At 44.0% G+C, this 12,344-nt stretch overlaps 2 protein-coding genes across 4 annotated transcripts; both read right to left on the bottom strand.

Moving 5' to 3' along the window:
* Positions 1-33: 33 nt before the first annotated feature.
* On the bottom strand, positions 34-2,803 carry LOC117865531 (uncharacterized). Of its 3 annotated transcripts, none has more exons than XM_034749851.2 (8): positions 2,616-2,803; positions 2,011-2,113; positions 1,725-1,774; positions 1,261-1,590; positions 1,015-1,088; positions 872-914; positions 715-783; positions 34-507 (listed from the first exon to the last, which is right to left on the bottom strand). In XM_034749851.2, exons 1-8 carry the CDS (start codon positions 2,682-2,684, stop codon positions 487-489), a joined length of 759 nt encoding a protein of 252 aa, XP_034605742.1. In that variant the 5' UTR covers positions 2,685-2,803; the 3' UTR covers positions 34-486. The 3 variants fall into 3 exon arrangements, with proteins under 3 accessions (XP_034605742.1, XP_034605680.1, XP_072147308.1); XM_034749789.2 differs by having other exon boundaries at positions 1,695-1,774; positions 2,616-2,802; XM_072291207.1 differs by lacking the exon at positions 715-783 and having other exon boundaries at positions 1,695-1,774.
* Positions 2,804-4,481: 1,678 nt separating this feature from the next.
* LOC117844030 (putative transcription elongation factor SPT5 homolog 1) lies at positions 4,482-11,679 on the bottom strand. The gene is made up of 21 exons (XM_034724814.2): positions 11,005-11,679; positions 9,583-9,830; positions 9,347-9,490; positions 9,119-9,280; positions 8,968-9,051; positions 8,578-8,648; positions 8,136-8,493; positions 7,887-8,042; positions 7,694-7,791; positions 7,556-7,604; positions 7,328-7,480; positions 7,086-7,229; positions 6,906-7,002; positions 6,601-6,771; positions 6,483-6,531; positions 6,321-6,412; positions 5,727-5,796; positions 5,511-5,565; positions 5,203-5,428; positions 4,973-5,073; positions 4,482-4,883 (listed from the first exon to the last, which is right to left on the bottom strand). Exons 1-21 carry the CDS (start codon positions 11,324-11,326, stop codon positions 4,641-4,643), a joined length of 3,093 nt encoding a protein of 1,030 aa, XP_034580705.1. The 5' UTR covers positions 11,327-11,679; the 3' UTR covers positions 4,482-4,640.
* Between the last annotated feature and the right edge of the window lie 665 nt (positions 11,680-12,344).

Here is a 12,344-nt window from a genome sequence, read left to right as displayed (position 1 = left end):
CAAAGAGAGGAACTTTATAGGGCAAGAGAGAAATGCAGAATATACCAACATAGTAGTATTAAACCACCCAATACGACGGCCATGTTTGGAGCACATAAAAATACAGAGAGAGAGTTTTTAGAAGAAAATTATATGCTAACACCTCATGTAATTTTAGTCGCATAGATTCATTGTAACTATTACTCTGTTAGTTAGCACATTGCATGTATTTCATCTTGTAACTTTCTTAAGATAGGGCCCTTCAAGCTTCCAGCAAGTTGAGCAGAGATGTTAACTGTTAAGCATCCAGCTGGACACAATTCGCTACCAAATAATGTATCCATTGCCCCCCAAAAAAAGATACCGGCAAATAGGATGGAAGTTGTGAACTCGGCCAAGGGCATCACACTGAATTTAATTGCAGTAACAGGGCCGCATGACAATATGACGTGTAAACTTGTGCCTTAACTACAGATCACGCCCTTCCTGTTCCTGAGACTTTTGACTTCAGAGCTCTTCGTCGCCATCCTGCAAACATTTATTAAAATGAAAATCAGCACTGCTAGAGGGAATACTAACTCCCAACACTCGTACTTTCAAGAACTACATATATTAGAGCAGTACAACCAGTTAATGTAGTGCAAACTAGTGGTGGATAAGTTTCTGTCAGATTTGGCAAATGTTATGCAAGATTAGCAACAAACTTATGCCATATGTAATAAGCACGCTGCAAACCTCTAATTTGGACTTAGCTTCACAGTCAAATGTCTTGCACAATATCTCATAGCTTTTTTCAAGTCCTATCTGTGAAAATGTAGAGATCCATATAACCATGATAAGAAACTGCAAATTTATTATGGCTATAAGAAAAAAGTTATAGGTAAAGTGATACCTGAGGATCCACTCGTGATGGTGAGGTACTAGATATTACATATCTGGATGAGAGAAACAATTAGACTAAAAGCAAAGTAATTCCCACAAGGTTAGGCAACTGCAAGGTACAAATACAGCCTAATGTACAGTATATAAGCTTACCTCAACTTAGTATAAAAAGCCATAGCTTGTGTGTTAGCTTTCTGAACTGTTAGCATCACAGCTCCCATTTGGTTCTGTGTACATGTGGTGGAATGTCAGTTGAACTAAAACATGCAAGTGGCTAGAAGAAAACGTGCAATAACAGTTTACATCATGACATTTACATAAAAAAGAGATTAATATCATGACATAATATTCAGAATATTGGAATAATAAATAGCTAGGACTACGAATAGACCATATTACCTTGCAAGCTATCTGTTCAATCAATTGCATCAAAAACTTTCCCAGCCCCTTACCCTGGGCAGAAGGCTCCATTTGTAGCTCATACACATAAACAACAGGTAGCTCCTCTTCCAAAACAAACCTATAGTGTACAAAACCAACCAAGTGGCCTTCATTACATGGTGTGTGCATATGTTCCACCCCTGCATCTTGATTCATGGAACATTCAGTAGTAAACCCATTTGAATATTGCTTGATAAAGATATATCGCGCTTCTGGGGCCACCATTTCCTGGCGCTTAACTTTCTCTTCTGATGGCCATTCCGGTCCATAGGGCTCCTCCATATTAACCTAAATTTGTTTACTAGCATTACATCCAGAGTCGGAACATGTAAAAGCAAAATTGTAAAATGCTGTGCTAAGAACAGAATACAACAAAAGCAAATGCATATAACCTTTAGAAGATTTTGGATGTACTTCCTCACCGGTAGTGTAAGTTGATCCCCATGTCCAGACTCCAAGTAGACTGAAAGGCCTATAGATCAGGGTAGTTTCAGAAAAATGAGCTTGATATCTTGCCCCCAGAACAACAGAGCATAACTGACTGGAAAGCAACAAGCAGTGTGCTGAATTAGAACTGCAATGGAGTAGTTTTGCATTCAATTTTGCTTTGCTGACTTTCTGAAAAGCATAGGTGTTCTAAGTCCTATCGTGATATTGGTACTTCTACAGTTCCAAAATTCTTTTCACTAAGGTAAACAATGTAGTTACCATTTCCCTGAAATTTATGAAAGGCAGGGAATTGCACTAGATGGTCCTTCACAGCTATAGCTTTCCTTATAAGTTCATCGATTGCCTTCTTCCTCTCCAATACCTAGCCAAGAGCATAGAATTACCAGCGTGAGCCCCAATATACCTATAGACATCTAGCAGTTCTCTCCAAAAGCAGATTTAAGACAGCACTGAAAGACGAATGTCACGACACACAAATTCAGCAGGACAACACCATGGTTAATTGGTGCGTTAAAGTTTATCTTGCAGCACGTCTATTCCATATAATGGCTGTTTGATCTCATGCAGAAAATATATCCTGCGTGGCTGCGTGGGAATCCCGAATCCAATAACCTGCAGCAGTTTCCAGCTTTCTCGGCCACTGTATAACATTGGGTGACACCGATAAAATCTAGCAAGGCCCCTTGGTATAACGTAACAAATACAGTTTAGGAACATACACCAACTTTTCCCTAGTAGATTGCCAGTGCCCGTAGCAAGCGCAACTATGCATCAATGGGGAATAGGAACAGACAGTCGAATAAGCAGAGAAAGGGAGCTCAGCGATTGCAGCCCAACTAGGAGGACGGGGGGGGGGGACGAACCTCCTTTCTACTTGGCCTCCTCCCCGCTGCGCTGCTGATCCGGGGCCTCTTCTTCACCGCCGTCGCCATTACCGTCGCCTTCAAGCTCCGTTTCGGAAGGCGACGCGGACGGGAAAGAAGGAAGGCACGGCCGCACGGGAGAGGGGAGGACGGAGGAAACGGCTGGGCCTTGTTCTGTGAGTGAAATCTCTTCTTCATAGAGGGCCTGTACAAAGGAAACCGCTGGTCCTTCGCCTTCCGGCCTCTCTCGTTCTGTGAAATATTCTTTGTAATGGGCCTGGCCGTTCCGAAATGTGTGCAGTCTCCTTTGTAAAGTTGGGCCTCTTCAGTTCAAATATGTGGGCAGCAGGCTTTTTGGTTCTGGACCAAAAACTTGATTGAATGTAATTTAGAGGTTAGCAAAAATTACGTGCATTCTGCCACGTCATCAGAATTTTAATCTGCTTAGGTTAGCTGGAAACTTGATCGAAAATGTATACTCAACACGACGAAAGAGCCCTCCTCGCACATTGATCGAAAATATATATCCATGCGGTGGCAACGCGCCCCTACGATGTTTCTACTCTGCTAGCCTTGGCTCTTGACGTTCCAACGACCCCGTCAGTCCGGCTGTGGCTGTGGCCGGCCGAATTCGATACTGGACAGCCAATAAAATAATCCCGGAATAGCGGCGCCGAAGTTCAAGACTAAAATACCACCTCGTAGCCGGAATTGCGGCTCTAGAACGCACGAACGTGTAAAAAGTTCTTAGAAACTGACAAACTGTGCGAGGCACCGCCAGTTGGTAAATAGCCGGGCCATCACACGTTGAAGCTGCCATCAATCGGTTGCCCGCTCCTGACTTGTCCCGTAAAAGCAATGCCGCTTGGTTTTGCTTTTGCTAAGGCGACAGGCATGAGATGTGAGGCTTGGACTTGGTCAGCTCCTGAGTGGCAAGGAAACTCCGAAGAACCATCCTGCGCTAAACTGCTAATGCTAAACCAAGCATGGATGGAAATGCAATGCGAACCCGAACTCGGCTATTGTTATACTCAAGACGTCGCTCTGTTCGCCGATTTCTGTCCGGATGTCCAGGGACGTGACGTCACCTTGGTCACATCACACATTTCTCCGTTTTATTTCCCAACAAGGGGTCTTCTTCAGCCGACCCCTTTTTCTGCCGTGTAAGCCCCAGCATGTCATGCGTACGTGGCTCTCTAAAATCCGCCGCACCTTCTGACTAATCTATAGTTTTTTAGATGGACAGTACTAATCTCTAGTGACCAGCCGTTGCGCGTCCCGTGAGGCCGTGAGCTCTCTATAAAAAGCTAGCTCTTCACCGGCCTGCCACATAAAACCATCTACCCAAGGCATTCGTGAATCGATCGTCTCTGCCGGAGGACGCTCGGACAGGGCCACTCAAGACTCACAGCGGCCTAGCGTGCAGCGTCCGTGCAAACCCGATGGCTCAGGGCGAGGGGAATGCTGCCACCAAGGAGGCCACCGCGCCAGAGCCAGAAATGGAGCAGGGCGCCCCTGCTGACGCCGGCCGCGGCCAGCCGCTGCGCGGACCCGCGCTCCATCTGATGCTCTTCGGCGCGACCGTGATCGTCGGCGCGGCCGCGGCGCCCGTGCCATTGCCTCGCCTGTTTTTCGCGTTACTGGCGTGGCTCGTCGGCTGCCTGTCGCTGTACATGCCACGGGCCTGACGGGCACGCTCCTGCAAATTAAGCGTTCGCATGACCAATCGAGTAGCAGTTACGGAATGGTCAGAGCAAACGTGAATTGTCAAACCGCATGAGTCATGACGATCGTTAGGCAGGAGCAAAATGGACAGGGGAATCCGGGCAGCAACGATGGTTGCCGTTTAGATTTTTCAGCAGTGTATGAGTCAACTCAGCTGTATTTTTTCCCCCTTTTTTATCATCTGTACTTTCTCCGCCTAATAAATACATCACGGGTGCTGTCTTTTCAAGAGAAACAAATTACATTTAGTACGCTAAGTTAGATGAGTACTAAACTAAGAATCTAGACGGTGCGGCGTCCTCAAGCAGCCACTTTGCCCAGAATCACCATGTCAACTATTTTCACGTCTAAGGTACCTTCCACCTTCACGATGCCATCAGACCCATCAACTCCAATCAGTTTCCCCGTGACTCCACGCATGGAGCCGTTCATTATCTTGAGCTTCTCGTTTTTCTTCGGCCTGACCACCTCCAGCTCGTTTGCACTTGCAATCAGTTCGTCTCCGTTGCCCTGCGACCCAAGGGCAACACGACATGACCCATCCTGCAAGTCCATATTTTCAACAATGTTAGCACTGCAAAGTAAATGAAAGGGTTGGGGGAACAAAGTTAACAGCCACTCAAACACGTTACCGGGAACACTTCCTTCACCACACCGTCTGTGACCTCATCCCCTCCCCTCGAGACGTTCACCAAAACATCTGGCAGAAGCCAGGTGCCCTCAGCCTCTCCACCTGCAAGCATTTCGACAAGAAGATTGATCTGTTGGTTATCTGCTCCAGTCCGACCCGATCCAGAGCTCCAGACCGCAGAATATTTTTTTTCAATTCAAATGTGACAGTACAGAAGGCCAAGGGGCGAACCTATTACAGGAGACATTAGATCCATTCCAGCATCCCCTGGAGTCATCGGCTGGCCACCTGGAGTACCAGGCAAATAGGAGGCAGCAGGAACTGGGGTCATCGGTTGCACAACAGGTGTTGAAGGTGCATACGTGCTTTGAGCGTTTCCTGAAGCATCACCCCAACCATTTGCCCACCCTGATCCAGGAGTGGGAGCTTCATATGGTCGTGCTCGTGGAGTTCCAGGCTGAAAAGGGTACAGAAACATAATCAATTGGTAGCCAAAAGTTTAATGATATATACATAATGAACAAGCTCAGCACACTAACCTGGTAGGCTGGACTACTTGCCCAAGTGGACCGATCTCCATCTTCCCAGCTGTCCCTGTAAATAATTCAAACAGTCAGCACCCAACATATACAGGTTACTGCCGAAATGTTGAGATGATTTATGTTCTTGAGCTGATCTATTAATAGTTCAAGCTATCAGCTTCTGAAGATAACGTGCACCAAAACAATTTATTCTACAAAAAAGAGCATACACACCGGGGAGGACTCATTGGCACCCAGGCTCGACTAGGCATAGGAGTTCTCATTCCATCTCGAATTGGGGTCGCTGTAGAAATAATATAATTATTACTAGACAAATAAAAGAAGAAACCATATCTGAGAAAAATAAAAGAAACAGATGACAGCAACTACACATATATGTTATTTTATCCAGTTGTGTGGGCTGAAAATGGCACCAAAATACAAAGAAGTGCTTATCGATATAAATTCTCAAGTGGTTGCCTCCACACAGATCAAATAATAAAAATACTCGGATTCTCTTCAAGGATTTAATAAGAACCACAATTATATAATTACATGCAGGTACAGCAGAATCACAGTACTTTCCAATGCTAAACTTTTTAGGGAACATACAGTCTAGCTTTCCTAACTTTACTGCAATCTAAACTCATGTAGAAGCCCAGAGAAAGTGATGGTAGTAAGAACTGTCACCAAACAACTACCACAAAATATGAATTATTAGTGCTTCTTAGCAATGTGAAAATCTTGTGGATCATGTCCAAAACGGCGAATGTTTATAAATATTATTGAAATCTTAAATGAACCATAATAAGGCATGTAAAAACACACCTCCAGAATCCTTCATCGGAGTCTGAATATGATGTAGTGGTGTTTGAGAAGGATGCACAGGTGTTTCAACGCCCCTTGAATAACGGGTTTCACTGCTAATACAACTCGTTAGCAAATGAAACTATGTATTGAAATATGGATGACAAACAAGAGGAAATTTACCGAAATGGTGTTGCAACAGCAGCTGTGTCACCAATATCCTCTCTCTTAACTGTATATCATAAATATTAGAACTAAAATAAGAGAAATAACAAGAAGAACATTTACAATAAAGACTTACCTGTGACAATTTTCATCAGTGAATCAAGCTCTATGCGCACAAGTGCACCAGTTACTTCTTTCACACGGCCACGATATCCTTTGTATGGGCCAGATTTGATTTTGATACATCTATTCACAAGGGCATCATGCCCTCTGCCACCACCACCTCTGCCTCCAAACCTTCCACCAACTGCATCGCATAGGAGGGATGCATTATTGTATGAGCACATAGGAAGTGGCTGGATTTGCTGAAGTAATACAGTCGATTAAAGAGGCTACTGCAACTCATAACAATTAGTATTCCAAACTAAAACATATTCTTACAATTTATGTGAGGTCCTCTTGGGGGCAGCCTCCCTGGAGACTGTAAAGTCCTTGCTGTACAGCTAAAAGCATGAAAGGGATCAACTATATCCATTGCCTGCATGATATAATCAAATGGTACGGTCAGACACAGTATTCAAAGTTACCAATCAAGATAAATTAATACATATTGGCACATACATTCCCACGGCGGCTGCCAGTTGACCCCCCAACAAGGAGACAAGATTGTGATTTTGTACAGATAAATCCTGAATGTTCAAGATAGTGGCGATCATAGATAAAAAGTATGCCTCTGTGTATATGTTCCACTGGACCTTGTTTTCCCTGTCATCACAAAAAAAAATGCAGATTAGATGTATTAAATATATTCAAAGCAAGCAAATCTAACTGAAACAGACAAGATCATGTGAAGCTAGACACACCTTACATGCTCCTTCAACAACCCTCACAACATCCTTAGTTGACACAGTATTATTGGATCGGTCTTTAGCAGATGTGCGTCGATAAATCTTACTTTTTACTTCTCTCAGATTTACAAGGACCAATTCAGGTTTATCAGGCACTCCCTTCAAAATCTAATCACATATAAAGGTCAATATAGTACATGAAACATTAAAATCCATGAAAAAAGATAGAAAGAATCTGCTTGCCTGAAATGCTTCACTCTCGACCCGTATAATAATCCCAAACGACAAGTTGCTGAGAAATGAAGGAGAGGAATAAGTTAGTCCATATCCATTCAGACATAAATCAGGAACAAGAATGGTTTACTTGTAATTTGAGCTTACTTAAGAAGAACAAGGTCGTGCAATTCATAATCACCAATTCTAGTAATCCCTGCGGTGACCTCAGAGCTCTCCACAACATGGTCTGCAAACGCACGGATCTGTAATCACACAGACGGTAAAAGGTTAAAGCATACCCAAAAAAAAGAGTTTGCACTAAGCAGGTATAAATGCATCTGAAGCAAAAATATCTCACATGTTCTTTGGTAGTGTCCGATAAAATGATCAAAACATGCCCTTCCACTTTAACAACCATGCCTCTCGCGCCTTCTTGAACTCCTGATACGACTTTAACATGATCTCCAGGATCGAAATATTTACAGAGATCCTTTTCGCTGAAGGCAAGTGTTCTCTGGGTTATGATGATTTTATCAGTCCTTAAGGTAATTTTTGATAAATAGTAATTACTGGAATATAAATAGTAATTTAGTTTATGAGTAACTACCGGAAGCCCAGGTAGTTTTGGTTGAATGTGAACTGTACCATCCTCCACCTTCTCAACAGAGCCCTTTAAGTTCTTGAGATCACCTTTAATAACAATTACAGCATCACCTTTCATGAAGTGGCCCTTTTTCCTATTTGAAAACAGAGTGGCCAAGCTAGCCACATCCTCATTCAGGTCATCACCAGGTCTTTTGAACTTCTTCAATTCATCAAATGAGGGCTGAATATTCTGGGTGCTGATTGATTTCATAGAGAATGTTTTGTATAGGAAGCCATCTTTGAACATTAAACTGCCGACAACATCAAAGTATTCACCAGAATCTCTATTCCTCCTCCTGTTGATGCGAATGTGCATCTCCCTGTTCCATTTGTTTTAGCAACCCACAGCAAAAAAAAAATGAAATACAAAAATACATTAGGTGACAAAAGGGACCAAAAAGTACCTCGCCTCATCAACACTAAAGAACCTTGGTGGTGTAACAAATGACTTGTTCTTAGCAATCTCATTCCGGTCCTGAAAACACCAGCTATTCATCAAACTAAGACAAGTAAGAACCAGAGAGAGCGTGAAAATGAAGCGCATATTTCTCCATAACATATGTTACAAGAACATCCGTTAGATATGTAAGGCAGTAAAATTTCGAATACTATTGCAAGAAAACAAATCGGTGAATCTCATAAGAAAACCCTGCAATCATGTGTCAAAATGGTATAATCATGTAAAACCTAAAAAAACATTGCTCGGTTCACAGAAAACGCAAGATCATACATGTAAATGTTTTACTGAACAGTAACAACAAAACTCAGATTATAGTCAGTACAAATGAACTTACCAGTTTATTTGCCAGCGCTTGTAAATCTATTCTAGGAATGAGCTTAACAGTGACCCTTTGGCGCACATTGTCAACATCAACAACCTGAATGTAGTCAAATCAAAATATGGAGAAGGTATGTTAGGGCTGGAGGCAGCAAAGGTTACCATACCTTAGCAAGATCACCCTTATATACACCAAGCTTCATCCGAACCCATGAGTCCCTTGAAAGATCAACAGATTTGCTCTCAACGGAAAGGACATCGGCCATTTCCCTTATAGGAACCAAAGTTATTTTTTCCGAAGCAAAGATGTTCCGCAAACCTTTGCAAGCCTGAAATTAAGTTCACTAAAACCCTGAACCAAAATGAATAAAAATGTCAAGTGAAGTGTCACCTACCTCTTTGACATGGGCTTCTTTCTCTGCTTCAACGTAAATGAAATTCTTTAGGTGTTCTAATGCAACAACGGATTTTATCTGGAGGTCTGGCCTATCAAGGAACTTTTGCATTAGACAAACAGCCGTCTCCCGCTCATGTCCTATCTGAAGTCATAAATAGATATCAGTGATGTTCAAATGTACAAGAATAAATGGTGGAGCAATCTCAATTCTTCTAGAAATTGCAGCTATCCTACCGCACATTTGACCATCCAAAGCTTTGGATCCTTCACAGATGGTAGGAGAGCTTGCTGTTCAATCTCGGTTACTTCCTCATCAAAGTCAGAATGGGATGCTGCCCCATATTTGGATCTTTCTTGTAGTCGCCTCAAATACTCTTGTAAAGCCTCTTCGTCTTCCATCATAGAGCTAGAATGAGGCATAGGCCTCCTTCTCACATCATTGCCACGGATGTCATCATCATCCCGAGTATCATCAATAAAGTCTGATAAAAGCAAAAGGCGCACAAGTCACAGCGATATAACAGTGATACTAAACTGCAATGTGGTTTTATTTCATGACAGGTGTATCACTGCAATTTAGCGAGCAATTAAGTACATTCACATTGTACAACTGAGCGAAATCGTTTGAAACCAAAAAAATGACAATAGCAACCACATAATTAACAGACACAACTACCATAGAAATAACATATTCATAGTTAATAAGATTCTCTGTTTCATCCTAATGACAATATAAAAATCTTTGCACAGTACCGCTCCGGCATACTGTTAACTGGATGTACAACCACTCAACTACTCAAGTATCTCTGGGGTAGGTGTAGCTATAAGTATGAGCAGGAACTAGGTGCTTTCTTCCAGAAGATCTCCAGTTCAATACAAAATTCCTGAAATAAATTCAACTTTGCCCATTAAGTTCCTTGAGGGCTGGCAGAAGTTAAAGTAAAGGCTCTGTAGAAACCATCACTACATGATGCAACTAAACTACCAAAACTTTGTGAAACCTACATGCCTTATAACCTCTGTTTAAAAAGTGTTGCCTAGGCGTGGCTAGGCCCTAGGCAGAGCGGCACCACCTTGCCGCAGCTAGCTAGGCATTTTGCATAGCCATGTTTTTCACCCAAAGTGATTTAGGACTTGATTAATGCTTGAAAGTAGGCAAAATAGATATGGAAAATGATGAACTATGCTCACATAACTCGTAAATGCATAATAACATCGAACTCTTTGTATTAATGTCTCAAATTTCTTCTATCTAACATAGGATTAGTCTAGCAACCTATAAAAAGTACAAACGCCTCGCCTCGCCTAGGCAACACACGCCTAGGAGCTAGGTGGAGCCTGACCGCCTACGTAGTACTTTCTGAAACCTTGCTTATAACACCACATGATCAAACCAGGAACCAAAAGCCAAGTAGATAATTCACCACCCTCACCATTTTGCTTGTTCTGACAACTCCCAAATGCAATCAAGGTTCAGATTATTAGTCCGGAGTAGTAGCTAAAAACAAAATTGTCCCCAATGGCACAGAGCATGAAGGCAAACTGTGCAAAATCTGGCAATTTCACGGTAATTTCCGCAAATTCGGATCTGGGACAGACCAACCGAACGATTCTACCACGGTTAGAACCAGATCAATAGGGCAATCAGCGACTCACCGTCATCGCCACCAGAACCAGCGTCGTCGATATCGGTGTCCTCGTCGACCTGGGCCATGTCGTCAATCAGGATCGACGACCGCAACCTCTTGGAGCCACGCCCACGGCCGCCGCCCCCGTAGTCGTCGTCGTCGTCGTCATCGTCATCATCCGCGTCGTCGTCCTCGCTGGCCGCGTCGTCGATGAAGCTCTCGACCCCACGCGAGCGCTTCCCGCGCCCCCCGCCGCGCGATCGCTTCCCGCTCCTCTCCTCCTCCTCTTCCTCTTCCATGTCGTATTCCTCCTCTACCTCCTCCTCCTCCTCGTGGCTGCGGCGAGGCATTGCGGCGGCGGTGGGGCTAGGGTTTCGAGCCCTCCTCGCGGGTCGAGAAACTCGGCGGGGTGGAGCTTCGGGGGCTTGGGCGCGGTGGCAAAACCCTCGAGAGCTTGAGTTGCGGCCTCGGCGATGTTGGTGGGTGCGAAGGCTAGCGGGGCGAGGGGAAGAGGCTACACGGTTGCCGGAAGAGGGTATTTAAGGGCTGGGAGACTGGAACCGACTTATAATAATCCACAGCGTTTGATCGTGGCTGGGCCGGCGTGTTTTTTCTTGGGCCGGCCTTGTCGTTAGCCCGGAACAATCAAACACGGACCATCATCACTGGGCTGTTGCTGCAGAATGATGTGGCCCACGGGCTCATCATCTGGTCGGGTCGGCATATCCCCATGACCACATCGCGGATATACCTTTTGGATACGCCATGTGCAGAATGCAGAGCTAGGGCTCAATCAATTCCACTTTATCGTGGCATTAGCAGCGACCAAACAGCACTAACATGTCAGTCCGTACCTTAATGAACCACTTGGCCCTTTTTATGCAGGCAAGACAAAGTGAAAAGGGTTCGATTATCCCATCAGTCATCATGCATGCCCCGATCATGCCCCTGCTGTTTTTTTTTTTGAGGATGTTCGATCATGCTGTTGGCATGGGACGAACAGGCTCTAAGGCGTGCCCGTTGGAGCCCGTTTACCCCTTTGGTAGCACGTAGTAGGACATGGGGACTGTGATAGTGCCATCCCAGTAAGAGTTTGTGCGTAATTTGAACGGATTGTTTAAATTCCTTTCAAAATTCCTCCCGGAGATCGTATACGATCATTTTCCATGCTGCCATTTGCATTGCGCATTTGTTGGCACTTGCCGTCGACGAAAATAAAAGCAAATATTCCATTCAGACACACTTATTTGCCGTCGAGGGAAAAAAAATGCAAGTACGTGACCTTTTTTTAGTGTTTTCTGCGGCTTAACTTCCATACCACGTGAGCTGTACCCGCATTGGCCCCCGATCATTGACCGACTGCTTCCG

This window comes from Setaria viridis, chromosome 1, assembly GCF_005286985.2.
Source record: "Setaria viridis chromosome 1, Setaria_viridis_v4.0, whole genome shotgun sequence".
Taxonomy (NCBI): domain Eukaryota; kingdom Viridiplantae; phylum Streptophyta; class Magnoliopsida; order Poales; family Poaceae; genus Setaria; species Setaria viridis.
The sequence above is the reverse complement of the archived record's forward strand: the minus strand, read 5'-3'. Positions and strand labels throughout refer to the sequence as shown.